The sequence below is a fragment of the Vigna unguiculata genome, chromosome 3 (genome assembly GCF_037176805.1).
Source record: "Vigna unguiculata cultivar grain cowpea cultivar isolate G323 ecotype 2 chromosome 3, ASM3717680v1, whole genome shotgun sequence".
Classification (NCBI taxonomy): domain Eukaryota; kingdom Viridiplantae; phylum Streptophyta; class Magnoliopsida; order Fabales; family Fabaceae; genus Vigna; species Vigna unguiculata.
The window spans coordinates 42,796,641-42,813,679 of record NC_140794.1 but is presented as its reverse complement, the minus strand read 5'-3'; the positions used below and the strand labels follow the sequence as shown (position 1 = coordinate 42,813,679).

The following is a 17,039-nucleotide window of genomic DNA, read 5'->3' as shown; positions in this document are numbered from 1 at the left end:
TAAGGATTACAATTTTAGTGAATGATTTTGTTTGTTATTCTCACAAGTTTGCATGCTTTATCTAGAAAACTTAAAGCTGATAGCAGAGTATTTATAGAGAAATTAAACTTTTGGAGGTCCACTCAGAAATAAGCATGTGTCATCGCTAAACACTTTTATATTTCTGCTATGAATCTTGTTTATTTTGTGCAGGTAAATTTGTTGGTCAATGTACTGTCAGTTTCATTCCCTTGTAATGATAAGGCTTTTAATGCGCCTGCTGACTTGCTAAAGACTGTCGTGCGGACTATGAACACAGCTCCTATGAGCATGGACTTTCATGCAGTTCAACAAACACGGCTTCTGGATATGCTACTCTTTTAAGGCCTTTTGTTAGTGTTGACTTATTAGTTACATGTATTAACTATTCATGCTCTAAATTGACTGAATTTGGTTTTCTTGTTTCAACGTCTCAATTGCCACGAATGGGGGGACATTGCTTTGTGGGAAGTGGGCTCTAGGGAGCGGTTGCTCATGAGGAACTTTAAAGTGTGGGATCTTAGTGCATGTACAATGCCCTTTCAGGTTGTCTTTTCCCACCGTATTTGCTGATTACCAAATCCTCATAATTGTTGAGTTGCAATGACTGAAAATAAAAATAATCACAATCAATTCAGGTTGCATTAAAGATCCAGGCGTTTGTGTCCACTATGTGATTTGGAGTCCTAATGGGTTTATATGGTAAAAGTGTTTATTCTTCAGGTTTTTATGTAGATATGAGTAATATATACTTTTATGTAGATGTGAGTAATATATACTGTCAGAAGTCAACTAAAGGAATCATTTATAAGTTTTTTTTTATTGAACAGGAATTGCTTACTCAAGTGTGGGAAAAGTTGCAGACTTCGGTGGCTCAATTATCTTAGAACTGATATCAAGAGAGGCAATTTTAATGGTATAGTAAGATTAACTCTCATCTTATGCAATGGTGGGGATGATGTTCTATAGCATTTGGAGGTATACGCACATGCAAACACTTGTATAAATATAATTCCTGTAAATGATGAGTAGCATTTGGATTAGTATTGTTTTTAAGCTAATATTTTAATTTGATGTTTCTATTTATTACACCAATGTTCTAGGTACCGTCAATTAGTGAGTTAGATTTTCCTTGGTTTGCTCATTTTAGTCATGCTTTAAGGATTTTAAAATATTTAAAAAATAGTTTGAATGTTTTTTTTGTGATTTTTAATTGTTAAAATATAATATATTTTGTGGTAATTTTTAACCATTAAAATATGATATATTTTAGAGTGATTGTAGGATTAAAATGTAGTTAGCATTTAGTAGATCTTTGAGTGAAATCATATCTCTAGACCTATCAATTTAGCGAATTTCATATGATTTGGCCCTGGCCCACATGGGCCGGGGCCAAAGAGTCCCTAATAGAAAAAGTCCACAGGTCCTAAATATCCAAAAAAGCCCTTGGGCTAGGACCAACCCATATGCCTTCTTTAATATAAAAAACTATTAATTATACATACAAGAAACCTATCAATTTTCAATTGTAATGGCACCCAAAAATAATAATATTCAACAAAGCCTTTACCCTGTTGAAGAACCATGAGAGTTATGTGCCAGAAAGTAAAAAATCACATAATTTTCACATAAACTGTCAGAATAAGAAAATATTCCATACAAAATTTTGATCCCAAAATCACCCAGAAAAATAAAGCAGAGAGAGAAATACCATGAAAAGGCTTGGAAATTATATCATCATGGAGTGAGACCTAGTTTCTACAATTAGAACAACAATACAAGCATGGTCCAAATGAACCAAAAAAAAAAAATCAGATTAAACACTTCACTGCTCCAAATGAACCAAACACCAATGATCCATGGAGAGTAACAATAAGTCCAATGATGAACCAAACACCACACTCAATGATGATCCAAAAGTCTGCAACAATAAGATAAGAAGAAAATATGTCGTTAGTTGGCGTGCAAGAGTAAGCTTTATCACAAAAGCTAATGAAAATTTCCAATTAAGCTCTTCAAAATAAAATAAAATAAATTGCATTATATATGGTAATCAGATAAAGACACAATAAACCCCACCACTTGCACAAGATATAGTCTTAATCATAAATATTAACATTAACAGATTACTCATAGAGTGACACAACTGCATCGAGAATGATATTTTTTTCATAAATTAAAGCTAACTTACATAAAATTTCTTAGAGAAACTATATATCTACGTATCACACTAATTCATCTAGGTAACGACAATATGAATTTTAGCATGCTAAGAAGTGACAATATAAATGCTAAGGTGTGGGAAAAGTTGCAGACTTCGGTGGCTCAATTATCTTAGAACTGATATCAAGAGAGGCAATTTTAATGGTATAGTAAGATTAACTCTCATCTTATGCTTTCACCGGTTCTTCCTAAAAATTTAATCATAAATATTAAGATTAACATTAATAATAAACTAACCACTTGTTAAAAATCAAATAAAATTACTGGAACTAGGAGCAATCAATAGCTAAAAATCATCTTAACTTGCAATGCTCATTTAATACATAACATACAACTAGATATATATCAAAGAATTAAACACCAAATATATTGAGGACATGGTCCTCCCTATATATCAAAGACTTCGTTGTCCTCTGCTTTTTATGAGGACATGGTCCTCCCTATAAGTTTTCTGTTAGCATTGGTCCCTAACCGCTAGTATTATGGACTTATTTATCCATCTCAAAGTCGGAGTTGAGACCCACATTGTTGTTTTTGGCACTCAACTGCACCATCACCTCCAATCTTCAATTATACCGTACATGTTTGTGGTCTGCGACAGATTGTCGACCAAAGTTAAACTTATTATTATGGTCTATCCTAGTAGCTACTAATTCAGAAGGTAATCACACATCCTATCTTAGCCATTGTGTAAGGCTATGATTCTGGTATGCACAGTGTTACTGATATTGCTTGAACTGCAAAATGAAATCACTGTCACAAGTTTCATGGTTCCATATTTTCCTTAAGCAGATCTTTCATTACTCTTTCAGGTAATAGAAGAAGTTTAGATTGATTGATGTTAATTTTCATTTGAATATATGCCAGGAATGAAAGTCTATACTACTGATGAAAAGGAGTTGATCATGGAAAGTGGGCTGGGAATCCTAATATCACTGTTGCAACTAAAGCATTTGGGCTTCGAGCCACGGTGCAGGTATATGTTTGTACTTCATGACCTTCTGAAAATAGAGTATATGGTTTAAATTGTATTGCAGTTGTAAAAATTTTCAATTGTTTTAACCTAATACAGAGTATTTATGCTTCTAAATAATCTCAGGTTGTTGATCTGCAAGTATTTGTTTCTCCACGTATAACTCTGAAGCCTCTGGTTCCAAGGTTTCCATGTTTTGCCAATATTTACGTGTCTCTCATGGAGAAGGTGTGTTTGATGTTAAACTCCATTCATCTTTACAATTATGTTCTAAGATGGGTTTATTTAATTTTTCCGATAATATATGACATTAGTCAAAGCAATATAAAGGATTCGCACCAGTTTATTAACTAAATATAGTAAGGTAGTTTCAAAACCATACAATTAGCATATTAAAGAAAACTAAATAAAATTCATCAATTTTATATCACAGGTCCAGAAAAACTTAGTAAAAATTTCAGCATCTTAACTAATTTCACCAAAAAATATCTTAACTAAACTACCCTGTAAGGCCCACTTTTTCGTTATGTCCTTTTTTTTTAAAAGGCTGCCCCAAACTATTGGGCCTTAGGGCTGGCCCAAAGAGAGAAAACAGACCTAAGTCTGCCCTAACTCACTTGTCTCTCATCACTCTCAGAAAATCAGCCGTCACCTTCCCTTTGCACCTAAAACAAAGCTCTGCTAGGGTTTAGTTTCCGCTCGTTTGTACTAGCTCAAGAGTTCGCTCCATCTCACGTAAGTTGGTCTTTGAACCTTACTTTTCCTTTCCGAGTTGGTTTTCATGATTTCCGTTAAGGTTCGCAATAGTAACCCTATTATCCTTCTGTTCCACTGTTTTTCAGCTCCTAAGGGAAGCTAGAACTTTGTGTATGTTCAGTTTAATTATGGATATAGTTGTGTTAATTGCTGCTGTTATTCATTTTTTGGTTTATAATTGAGTTTGAATTTTTGGTGAATGATTTTTGAAGGACTACGTATGCGTTATTCAATGTAGGATTGTATTTTTTGAAGATCTATTAGGTCTTGTAGCTTAATTGTGATTAGTTGTTATTCTACTTAGGAATTTGGGAGTGATTGTATTATTAGAATTTTGTAAGAGTACCGTGATGCAATTAGCGTTTTAGTTAATCTTATAATGAAACTATATCACTTTTGCAAAATTGTGGTCGTCTTGAATATGATCTTATAGCTTTGAATGTTGTTTTTACGTGCGCATTTTTTTAGTACTGTGTTTGTAATTGTCTGTAAGTAGTTAGAGTTAGTCATTAATTTTCGCAAACCATTTGACATTTTAGGGTACTTACGGAATGCTATATTTTGTATAAATGTAATGATGATTGTTTCATACAGTTGCATGTGAAAAATTGTTACTGGACAGATTTGTCGTATGTATCATTTAAAATTTATTTCTTTTTAGTTTGATAGAGGACTACGGTCTTGTTATTTCTCGGGTTGATTAAATTTATTTTGATTCAACTGATCTTGTCATGAACGATGTTTTGGGATTCAAATATGAATTTTGGACTATAGGTTTGTTTTGTTGATATAATTGTTGTTGAATATGACAAATTTATTTTTTGGTTAGGATTGTAAGTGTGATTGTAGCATTAGAATATTCTTAGAATATGATTATATAGTTATTGCATTATGTAGTGAATGTCATACTGATGTTTTTTTTCTTGGCTGTATAGTCATGTTGTTAATAGTACCTATATTACCTTTGAGTTGTTTATGTAATTGTGCTTCAAAAGTTAGATTAGATCAGTGTTTTTGTTTAAAGATTTTACATGTGAGAAGTAATTAGAAGGAAAAGGTTCTAGTAAACCTTTGTAGTAGATTTGATTTTCGATTATTTCATTGTAGTGTTTCCGAAAAATTTGTTTATGTTTAGTCTAATTGCGATCGATAATTATGTTAATTGCTACTGTTATTAGATTTTTTGGTGTTCAATTGAGGGTTGAATTTCTATTGAATGATTTTTGAAGAACTAGGTATGAGTTCTTCAAAATAGGATTGTATTTTTGAAAGATCTATCAGGTCTTGTAGCCTTGCGATGAGTTATTCTTGTAGTTAGAAATTTTGTTGTGATTGTATTATTAGAATTTTGTAAGAGTATGGTGATGCAATTAGTGTTTTAATTCATCTTAGAATGAAACTGTATCTCTTTTGCAAAATTGTGGTCGTGTTGAACATGATCTCATAACTTTGATTATTGATTTTATATGCACATTTTGTGAGTTTAGTAACTCTACGTGTCTGTGAGAGATTAGTATTGGTCAATATTTTTCGCGAACCATTTGACATGTTAGCGTAATTAAGGAATGTAAGTTTTTGTATAAATATAATTATGATTCTTTGTTGCTTGTAAAAATTTGTTATTAGATAGATCTGTCTTATGTATCGTTTAATATTTATTTCTATTTAGTCTAATAGTGGACTATGGTCTTGTTAGTGTTGGATTTGATTAAATTTTTTTAGATTCAGCTGATTTTGTAGTGAACGATGTTTTGGGATTTAAATATGAATGATGTTGTGACATTTTTTTGTGGTTGTATAGGCATGTTGTTTATAGTACGTAAATTCCCTTAGATATGGATCTGTAATTGTGCTTCAGCAGTTAGACTAGATTAATATTTTTCTTTAAGGGTTTTACTTGTGAGAAGTAATTAGATGGAAAAGGTTCTCCTAAACCTTTGTTGTAGATTAGAATTTTGCAACTGAGGTTTGTTTTGTTGATATAGTTGTTATATATTACGAATTTATATGTTGGTTATTATTGTAGGTGTGATTGTAGGATTTGAATTATCTTGGAATATGGTTATATAGATATTCCATTAGCTAGTGGATCTTAAAACGACATATTTTTGTTGTTGTTGCTGTATATGCAAGTAGTGAATAGTAAGTAAACTCATTTTGAGCTGTATTTTTAATTGTGCTTCAGTAGTTAGACTAGATCAGTATTTTTGTTGAAGGTTTTTACATGTGAGAAAGTAATTAGAAGAAAAAGTTTCTTGTAAAACTTAGTAGATTTGATTGTTCATTTTTGTCGTTATAGTGCTTGCAAAAACTTTGTGTATGTTTAGTTTAATTGTGGATATAGTTGTGTTAATTGCTGTTGTTATTGATTTTTTGGTTTATAATTGAGTTTGAATTTTTGGTGAATGATTTTTGAAGGACTACGTATGCGTTATTCAATGTAGGATTGTAGTTTTGGAAGATCTATTAGGTCTTGTAGCTTAATTGTGATTAATTGTTATTCTACTTAGGAATTTGGGAGTGATTGTATTATTAGAATTTTGTAAGAGTGCCGTGATGCAATTAGCGTTTTAGTTAATCTTATAATGAAACTATATCACTTTTGCAAAATTGTGGTCGTCTTGGATATGATCTTATAGCTTTGAATGTTGTTTTTATGTGCACATTTTTTGAGTACTGTGTTTGTAATTGTCTGTAAGTAGTTAGAGTTAGTCATTAATTTTCGCGAACCATTTGACATTTTAGGGTACTTACGGAATGCTATATTTTGTATAAATGTAATGATGATTGTTTCATACAGTTGCATGTGAAAAATTGTTACTAGACAGATTTGTCGTATGTATCATTTAAAATTTATTTCTTTTTAGTTTGATAGAGGACTACGGTTTTGTTATTTCTCGGGTTGATTAAATTTATTTTGATTCAACTGATCTTGTTGTGAACGATGTTTTGGGATTCAAATATGAATTTTGGACTATAGGTTTGTTTTGTTGATATAATTGTTGTTGAATATGATAAATTTATTTTTTGGTTAGGATTGTAAGTGTGATTGTAGCATTAGAATATTCTTAGAATATGATTATATAGTTATTGCATTATGTAGTGAATGTCATAGTGATGGTTTTTTTTTTTTTGGCTGTATAGTCATGTTGTTAATAGTACGTATATTACCTTTGAGTTGTTTATGTAATTGTGCTTCAGATGTTAGATTAGATCAGTGTTTTTGTTTAAGGATTTTACATGTGAGAAGTAATTAGAAGGAAAACGTTCTAGTAAACCTTTGTAGTAGATTTGATTGTCGATTACTTCATTGTAGTGTTTTTGAAAAATTTGTTTATGTTTAGTCTAATTGCGATTGATAATTATGTTAATTGCTACTGTTATTAGATTTTTTTAGTGTTTAGTTGAGTGTTGAATTTCTATTTAATGATTTTTGAAGAACTAGGTATGAGTTCTTCAAAATAGGTTTGTATTTTTGAAAGATCTATCAGCTCTTGTAGCCTAATTGTGATGAGTTATTATTGTAGTTAGAAATTTGGTTGTGATTGAATTATTAGAATTTTGTAAGAGTATGATGATGCAATTAGTGTTTTAATTCATCTTAGAATGAAACTATATCACTTTTGCAAAATTGTGGTCATGTTGATTTTTTTGTGAATGGTTTTTGAAGAAATAGGTATGAGTTCTTCAAAATAGGATTGTATTTTTGGAAGATTTTTCAAGTCTTGTATCAGTTATTATGCTAGATAGAAATTTTGGTGTGATTGGATTATTTGAATTTTTTAAGAGTACGTTGTTGCAATTAGCGTTTTAGTTCATCTTAGAAAGACACTATATCACTTTTGCAAAATTTTGGTCGTGTTGAACATGATCTCATGGAATTGATTGTTGTTTCTATATGCACATTTTGTTAGTTTAGTCACTATATACATGTCTGTGAGAAGTTAGTATTGTTCAATATTTTTCGCGAACCATTTGACATGTTATGGTAATTAAGGAATGCAAGTTTCTGTATAAATGCAATGATGATTCTATGTTACCTCTAAAAGTTTCTTATTATATAGATTTGTCTTATGTATTGTTTACAATTTATTTCTATTTAGTCTAATAGAGGACTATGGTCTTTTTAGTTTTCGGATTAATTAAATTTTTTTAGATTTAGCTGATCTTATAGTGAATGATGTTTTGAGATTTAAATTTCAATGATGTAGTGACGCTTGTTTTTTGCGGTTGTATATGCATGTTTTTAATAGTACGTAAATTCCCTTATAGTTGGATCTGTAATTGTGCTTCAGTAGTTAGGCTAGTTAATTATTTTTCTTTAAGGGTTTTACTTGTGAGAAGTAATTAGAAGGAAAAGGTTATCCTAAACCTTTGTAGTAGATTTGATTGTCGATTATTTCATTGTGGTGCTTGCGAAATTTTATTTATGTTTTGGTATTTAAATACGAATTTTGGAACTTAGGTTTATTTTTATTATATAGTTGTTATATATGAGTTTATATGTTGGTTAATATTGTAATTGTGATTGTAGGATTTGAATTATCTTGTAATATGATTATATAGATAATGCATTAAGTAGGGAATCTTGAAGCGATATGTCTTCTTTTGTTATTGTGTCACCCTGTTATTAATAGTACGTATATTCCCTTTGAGCTGTATCTGTAATTGTGCTTCAATAGTTAAATTAGATCAATATTTTTTGTTTAAGCGTTTTGCATGTGAGAAGTAATTAGAAGAAAAAGTTTCTTGGAAACGTTTGTAGTAGATTAGATCAGTATACTTTGAGTTGTCGCATCATAATTAGAATTGTCAAAGTGCACTTTGACTTTCTTTGTTCACAATAGAACGTTTTGAGTTGCCCCATATTATTCGGACTGATGATGGATTCTTTGTCTATCTTTTGATGGTTTGTTGGGCCAAAGTGGAAGGATTCAGAATTATAATTTTATTTCATACTTTTTAATTTTTTTAATATGACACGAGTTGGGTATGCACCCTAAATGGAACTGTCGAATAACACTTTTAATTTTTCTTTTCACAGTTCAAGTTTCGTAAGGTTATAATTTTGTATATCCAACTTGGAATTCTCAAATTGCTCTTTGATTTTCTTGGTTCACTATGCAAATTTCATAAGGTTATATTTTGAGTTGTGACATCATTAGTAGAATTGTCAAAGTGCACTTTGACTCTCTTTGTTAACAGTAGAAAGTTGAGTTGCCTATTTTATTTCGGACTGGTGATGAATTCTTTGTCTATCTTTTGATGGTTTGTTAGGCCAAAGTGGAAGGATTTCGTTTATTATTTGATTTGATACTTATTTATTTTGTAAATATGACCTAAGTTGGAAATACACCATAAATGGAATTGTCAAATTGCATTTTGATTTTTTCTTTTCATAGTGCAAGTTTTGTAAGGGTATACTTTTGTATTATCCTACTTGGAATTCTCAAATTGCACTTTTATTTTCTTGGTTCACTATGCATATTCCATATGGGTATATTTTGTGTTGTCTCCTTATAAGTGGAATTTTCAAAGTGCACTTTGACTTTCTTTGTTCATAGTAGAAAGTTTTGAGTTGTCTTTTGTTATTCAGACTGATGATGGATTCTTTGTCTATCTTTTGATGGTTTGTTGGGCCAAAGTGGAAGAAATCTGAATTATAATTTGATTTCATACTTTTTTATTTTGTAAATATGACTTGAGTAGGGTATATACCCGAAATGGAGCTTTTGGATAACAATTTGATTTTTTTTCTTTTCACAGTGAAGTTCCGTAAGGGTTTTTTTTTTGTATTATCCTGCTTGCAATTCTCAAATTGCACTTTGATTTTTTTTGTTCATTATGCAAATTCCATGAGTATATTTTGAGTTGTCCGATCATAAATAGAGTTGTCCAACTGCACTTTGACTTTCTTTGTTCACAGTAAAAAGTTTTGAGTTGCCCCTTGTTATTCGGACTGGCGATGGATTCTTTGTCTATCTTTTGATGGTTTGTTAGGCTAAAGTGGAAGGTCCGAATTATAATTTGATTTCATGCTTTTTCATTTTGTAAATGTGACTCGAGTTGGGTATACACCCTAAATGGAACTGTCGAATAGCAATTTCATTTTTTCTTTTCATAGTGCAAGTTTTGTAAGGTATATTTTTGTATTATCCCACTTGGAATTCTCAAATTGCACTTTGATTTTCTTGGTTCACTATGCAAATTTCATATGGGTATATTTTGAGTTGATCCATCAGAAGTAGAATTTTCAAAGTGCACTTTGACTTTCTTTGTTCACAGTAGAAAGTTTTGAGTTGCCCTTTTTTTTTGACTGGGGATGAGTTCTTTGTCTATCTTTTGATAGTTTGTTGGGCCAAAGTGGAAGAATTCAGAATTATAATTTGATTTCATACTTTTTTATTTTTGTAAATGAGTTGGGGTGCGTTCTAAATGTAATTGACAATTTTCACTATTTTAAAATTTTTAGATTACTATATGTGTGTTGCCCCTTATAATCTGGTTGAACTATGATTTGTTTAACCAATGAGGGTTTGAATGTTAATATTTGAGTACTTTATTGAATTTACAAAGAATCGAATTTATTTTTTCTATTTAAGTTAATTTTGAGTTCGGCTTGTACTTCAAATTTTTGTATGTGGTATTGGTCGGAAAGCCCAAATTGAATTGGGTAAGTTGAGTATCCTAAATTGAATTGATAGAGTGTGGTTTAAAATTTTTATTCTTTTTAATATTTGCACACGCATATGTCAAAATTGTCCTTTAGAAGTGCTTCATAAAGCTTTTTATGTTGATCACGGGTAACAATTGTGCCTCAAACTTTGAAAGTCGTATAACTTGAGTTGGTATAGTGCTCCAGTTTTGAAAATCCTAAAATTTGGGTTGATATTGTTCCACCAATGTTGAAAGCCCTATAAAATTAATTTTATTCCCAATGCAAATTTCATATGCTTATATTTGAGTTGTTGTGTTTATAATTCAGTTGTGAGATGAATGCTTTAATATTTTTATGTCTAATTCTCAAATCCAAATGATATTGAAAAATTATAAGTGGTATTTGTCATGTAACTTGGGTGGGCATCCATATTGGGAATGGAGTAGCGTAATTTGAATTATTTATTCATAGTCAAGATAGGATATGAGTATATTTAAGTTAACACTTTGAATTGTTTTGTAAGATGAAAAATTATAGTTATCACAAGAAACAATGATGGTTTTTTAGCCTAATTTCGTGTAAATTTGGCATATTACAATTGGGTTTTATATTGAATTTATGGGGAACATAGGTTGGTTTTGATCTTTGTAGAGATTTGATAACTTACGGATATATTTTTTGTTCGCTCTTAAAATATGAATTGATATTGGGGCTCAATTTTGAAATCCCTATAATTTTAGTTAGGCATACACCCTAAATGGAATCGTTGAATAAAACTTTGGTTTTTATGAGGCACATCATAAGGGTATATTTAAATTGTTCCACTTGAAATTCTCAAATTCAATTTGATTTTATTGGTTCATTGTGCAAATTTCATATTTGCATGTTTTAGGTTGTCCCTTCATAAATAGAATTTTCAAAGTGCACTTTGACTTTTTTTGTTCAAAATAGAAAATTTTTAGTTGCCCCTTGTTATTCAAACTGGTGATGAATTCCTTGTCTATCTTTTGATGGTTTGTTCAACCAAAGTGAAAAGATTCCATATTATAATTTGACTTCATATTTATTTATTTCATAAATATGAGTGGCACTTGCTTTCTAAATGTAGTTGGTAGTTTTTGGCTATTTTTGAAATTTTTGGATGACTATTTAAGTTCTCCTTTATAATATTTCTTATCCAATGAGGGATTGAATGTTTGTTAATGAGCCATTTATTGAATTTACGGAATTCAAATATATTTTTTCCACCTAATTTAATTTTAAGTTGGACTTTTATATCAAATATTGATATATGGTATTGGTCAGAAAGCCCAAATAGAACAGTAAGAGTTGTGTATCCTAAATTGAATTGATTGAGTGTGGTTCAAGATTTTTATTCTTTGCAAATTGACTTTGTTCCTTTAAAATGTTTCTTGAAGATTTTTGTATTGATCACGAGTGATAGATTGTTTTTGGTCATGTTATGGATTTTACAACCTATAGATATATTGTTTTATGAACACTATAAATCTGAAATGATAATGTTCTTCCAATCTTAAATCTTTTATATTATGCATCATATTTTGAAAGTTTTATAACTTTAGTTGAAAATGTGCCTCTAATATTGAAAATTATAAAATTCATGTGCTTATATTTGTCTTGTTTTTTACAATTCTATTATGAGATGAATGCTTTATTTTTTTAATGGCTATTTCTTGAGCCTGAATAATTTTTGAGAGATTATAATTGTAATATTGGTTGTGTACTTCAGTGGTGCATCTACATTGAGATTGAGGGGGCACAATATAAATTATTTGTCCATAGTTAGTGTTGGGAAATCACGCACTAAAAATAATAATCTCTTCAAACGGAAGCACACCCACAAATAAGAGCAGAAAAATAAATAAAAGCACACAGGAAATTTAATGTGGTTCGGCACCTCAAGGCCTACATCCACAACCACTCAACAAGAAGTATATTATCACCCAAGTGCAATTTTTCTGGCAAAAATTGCAAACCTTCATACAATTTTTATGGACCAAAACTGCAAACCCTTCATAGTGCAACTTTTGTGGACCAAAATTGCAAACCCTTCATAGTGCAATTTTTCTAGCAAAAATTGCAAACTTTCAAATGACACACAACTATCTAAGCCCCTCATACACCCAAGAGACTTATTGAGTTGTGGTGACAACTCTAAAACCAACTCTTTACTTTTATAGTATTTTTCTGCTGCTCTCTTCTTCATATTACTCGATGTGGGACTTTGGTGAATACCCACTTGAGAACCAACATATCCTCCCTTCACCAAAAGTCTCACATGCTATGAAACAAACATTTGACACACCACCAACATATATGCTTGAACCACTCTTGGCACTAGTGATCCAACAAATATGCTTGAACCACTCTTGTCACTGGTGATATGCACAGACTCACTGATGATGACAATCTTTCCCATCAACGGCCCTCACCGCTTTGCACACCAGACTCGTTGTCGGCAACTTTTACATCATTGTCACTAACAATTCACTGATACTCAAAGGGAATCCATCATAACGCCACCTTGGTCAAGCCACGACACGGCCACAACACAACGACGCAACACTGTTGACGAAGCATCGCGTGAGTCATGCAAAACACCACCATTGGACATTTCGAGCTCCACACTCACCATGCAGATCCAACATTATCAAACATCGCAGTCTACTTGACACAACAACACAGATTTGTAAGCCGTAGAGCACTTTCTCCATGCACATGTCGCAAACCATGACTCACACATATCAGATCTCCATGGTACATCACTCATTAGGCCACATGAGTACCATTTGCAACCTCCTTCGTAGATCTGGGAGCATCTCACAACACATGAACTCCATTCCCTTCAAAAGGATGTTGATTCTGGTTGGTATGCCAAATTGCTCCTCTTCCTCCCTTGATTAGAAACCCTTGGTCAGAACCTCAGCTCTGATACCACTGTTGGAAAATCACGCACTAAAAATAATAATCTCTTCAAGCGGAAGCACACCCACAAATAAGAGCAGAAAAATAAATAAAAGCACACAGGAAATTTAACGTGGTTCGGCACCTCAAGGCCTACATCCACAACCACTCAACAAGAAGTATATTATCACCCAAGTGCAATTTTTCTGGCAAAAATTGCAAACCTTCATACAATTTTTATGGACCAAAACTGCAAACCCTTCATAGTGCAACTTTTGTGGACCAAAATTGCAAACCCTTCATAGTGCAATTTTTCTAGCAAAAATTGCAAACTTTCAAATGACACACAACTATCTAAGCCCCTCATACACCCAAGAGACTTATTGAGTTGTGGTGACAACTCTAAAACCAACTCTTTACTTTTATAGTATTTTTCTGCTGCTCTCTTCTTCATATTACTTGATGTGGGACTTTGGTGAATACCCACTTGAGAACCAACAGTTAGGATATTGGATGAGTATATTTGAGTTAACACTTTGAATTGTTTTGCGAGATGAAAGTTTTTAATAATAATGGTTTGGGAGCTTCAATTCGTATGGAACTGAAATTATAATTGGGATATATATTGAATTTATGGGTAACAAATATTGTTTTTGAGCTTTATATAGATTTGACCACTGTGGGTTTATATTTTGTATTTACTTTATAAGTCTTAGTTGATATTATGGCTTCAATTTTGAAAGCCCTTAGGCATAGATCTAAATAGAATTGTCATATATCGCTTTGAATTTGTTTGGTTTGCAATGCATTACCCACAAAGGTATATTTTGAAATATCCCACGTGGAATTCTTGAATTGTATTTTGATTTTCTTGGTTCAGTGCAAATTTAATATGAACATATTATTAGTTGTTCCACCATAAATAAAATTGTCGAATTGCACTTTTACTTTCTTTGTACATAGTAGAAATTTTATATGGCTATGTTTTGTGTTGCCCCTTTTTATTCAGACTACTAATGAATTCTTTGTCTAGACTTCATATCTATTCATTTTGCAAATATGAGTTGGCGCATGCATTTTAAGTGTAATTGACGGAATACACTTAGAGGTTTTTACTGTGTTTGAAATTTTTGGATGATTATGTTTGACTATGCCGAATTTTTAGTGAATGTTTTTTGATGAATTAGATATGAGTTTGTGAACTTAGGATTGTGTTATTGAGAAGAATCATTGTGGTAAGAAGAATAAAAAAGAAAAGAGAAGTGGAACAAATAATTGTGTTCTTTAAGCAAGTTAATTTTTAAAGTACATTTATGTTTCTCTATAACTGTTTGATGTTTTTATTATGTTGCTCCTGTCAATTGAATGTATGAGATATAATAAATGTTAATTACATGTGTTAGAAATTTAGAATTATTTGTTTTAACTTATTGACTTTTTAACTGTTTAGTTTAGTTTATGAATATACCATTGGCTTGTTGGAATTTTAGCTATTTTTTATTATGCTACGACCTTCTTGCCAATGTTTCCTCTTTACAGTTCCAACCTCCTTGTATTTGCAGTCCCCTTGGCATAGCCTTCTTCTCGTTGTTGTACCATCTTCAAGTCAGGTAACATCGACTACATGTGTCAATTCTTTTCAACCAGGTGCCTTTTTCTTTTCTTTTCTTTTTTGTAATTTTACATTATATTGGAAATTTGTCCTGTTTGATTACCATAGGCTTTTAGGGATTGAACTTGGTTACCAATTTGGTATCCCTGAAATGTTTTTTTTATTCAGAGTGCAAATTTATATGCTTAATATTTGAGTTGTTGCTTAAAAATATGTTTTTGAGTCTTGTATTGATTTGACAGGTTACAAATATATTTTGAATTGTATGATTGTATGTTTAGATTTGTGTAAGAATACGTACATGTAGTTAGGGATTTAGTTAATCTTGGAGTCAACCCATATAACTTAAACGAAAATGTGGTCATGTTACACATGGGTTTGATTATCACATACCTTTGAGTGTTATTTTTAATGTAGGCTACTCCTTAATAATGTCAATTTCATGATTGTAGTATCTGTAATTGTATATGAGTAATTAGATTTGGTCAATATTTTTCTCGAAAGATTTGATATGTTAAGGTAATTAAGAAATAGAGGATTTTATATAGATGTAATCATGATGATTTTCGTAGACATGCTTGGGAAAAATCATTTAGACAAATATGACTTATATATGATTTAAAATATATTATTGTTTTGTCTAATAGAGGACAATTTTGATGGTTTTTTTTAGCGATGCTAATGGAAAATTATTGAGCCAAACATGATTCATGTATAGCTTGAAATTTGTTTTAATTTATTGTAATAAAGGTTAATAACCTTTTAATCGTTGGGGTTATAAATTATGTAGAGAAACTGAGTGTTAAATTTATATTAATATATTGGTTAAATTATTTTTTTGTCTTTCTATTTGTCAAGTAATATCTATTTGGTCCTTAAGTTTTTTTGTCTCAATTTGGTTCTCATTTTCTTAAAAATAATTCAATTTAGTTCTTACCGTTAGTTTGACCAGACAGTGTTAAAGTCAACGCCACATGTCAATTTCTGATTTTTTTTGAATTTCTTTTACATGTGTCACTTCACAGTTGTCACGTGTCAAAATAATTCAATTTGGTCCCTATATTTATTTTTAGTTTTAATTTAGTCCTAATTTTTGTAAAAATGAAACAATATTGTCCTTCCTTAATTTGAGACTCAATTTACTTTTTTTATAACTAGTATATATGTAGAATTGCACATCATATCTCGTGGGGAGGAGATTGTTATCATTCAATGAGTTTGAAGTCCCACATCGGGTGAAAGTGAATTAGATAACTAGTATATAAGTAAAATTACACTTCAAATCTCATGGGGGAAGGTTGTTATTATTTAATATGAGTTTGAAGTCTCACATCGGATGAAAGTGATTTAGATAACTAGTATATAAGTAAAATTACACATCAAATCTCATGCAGAGGAGTTTGTCATCATTCAATATGAGTTTGAAGTTTTAGATAAGAAGCATATAAGTAAAATTACACATCAAATCTCATGGGGGAGGTTGTTATTATCAAATCTCATGGGGAGAGGTTGTTATTATTTAATATGAGTTTAAAGTCCCACATCGGGTGGAAGTGATTTAGATAACTATTATATAAGCAAAATTACACATCAAATCTCATGGAGAGGAGTTTGTTATCATTCAATGAGTTTGAAGTCCCATATCGGGAGAAGTGATTTATATAAATAGTATATATGTAGAATTGAACATCAAATCTTATGGGGAGGATATTATTATCATTTAATATGAGTTTGAAGTCTCACATTGGGTGAAAGTGATTTAGATAACTAGTATATAAGTAAAATTACACATCAAATCACATGCAAAGGAGTTTGTTATTATTCAATGAGGTTGAAGTCCCACATCGGGGGATATATGTAGAATTGCACATCAA

General features: G+C 31.1%; 1 protein-coding gene across 3 annotated transcripts; it reads left to right on the top strand.

Moving 5' to 3' along the window:
• Window positions 1-221: 221 nt before the first annotated feature.
• On the top strand, window positions 222-15,654 carry LOC114179647 (uncharacterized). 3 transcript variants are annotated; one of them, XM_085670888.1, is made up of 7 exons: window positions 223-564; window positions 657-720; window positions 849-934; window positions 3,109-3,217; window positions 3,341-3,442; window positions 3,852-3,949; window positions 15,116-15,654. In XM_085670888.1, exons 1-5 carry the CDS (start codon window positions 546-548, stop codon window positions 3,375-3,377), a joined length of 315 nt encoding a protein of 104 aa, XP_085527014.1. In that variant the 5' UTR covers window positions 223-545; the 3' UTR covers window positions 3,378-3,442; window positions 3,852-3,949; window positions 15,116-15,654. The 3 variants fall into 3 exon arrangements, with proteins under 3 accessions (XP_085527016.1, XP_085527014.1, XP_085527015.1); XM_085670889.1 differs by having other exon boundaries at window positions 15,093-15,654; XM_085670890.1 differs by lacking the exon at window positions 3,852-3,949 and having other exon boundaries at window positions 222-564.
• The last annotated feature ends 1,385 nt before the right edge of the window (window positions 15,655-17,039 follow it).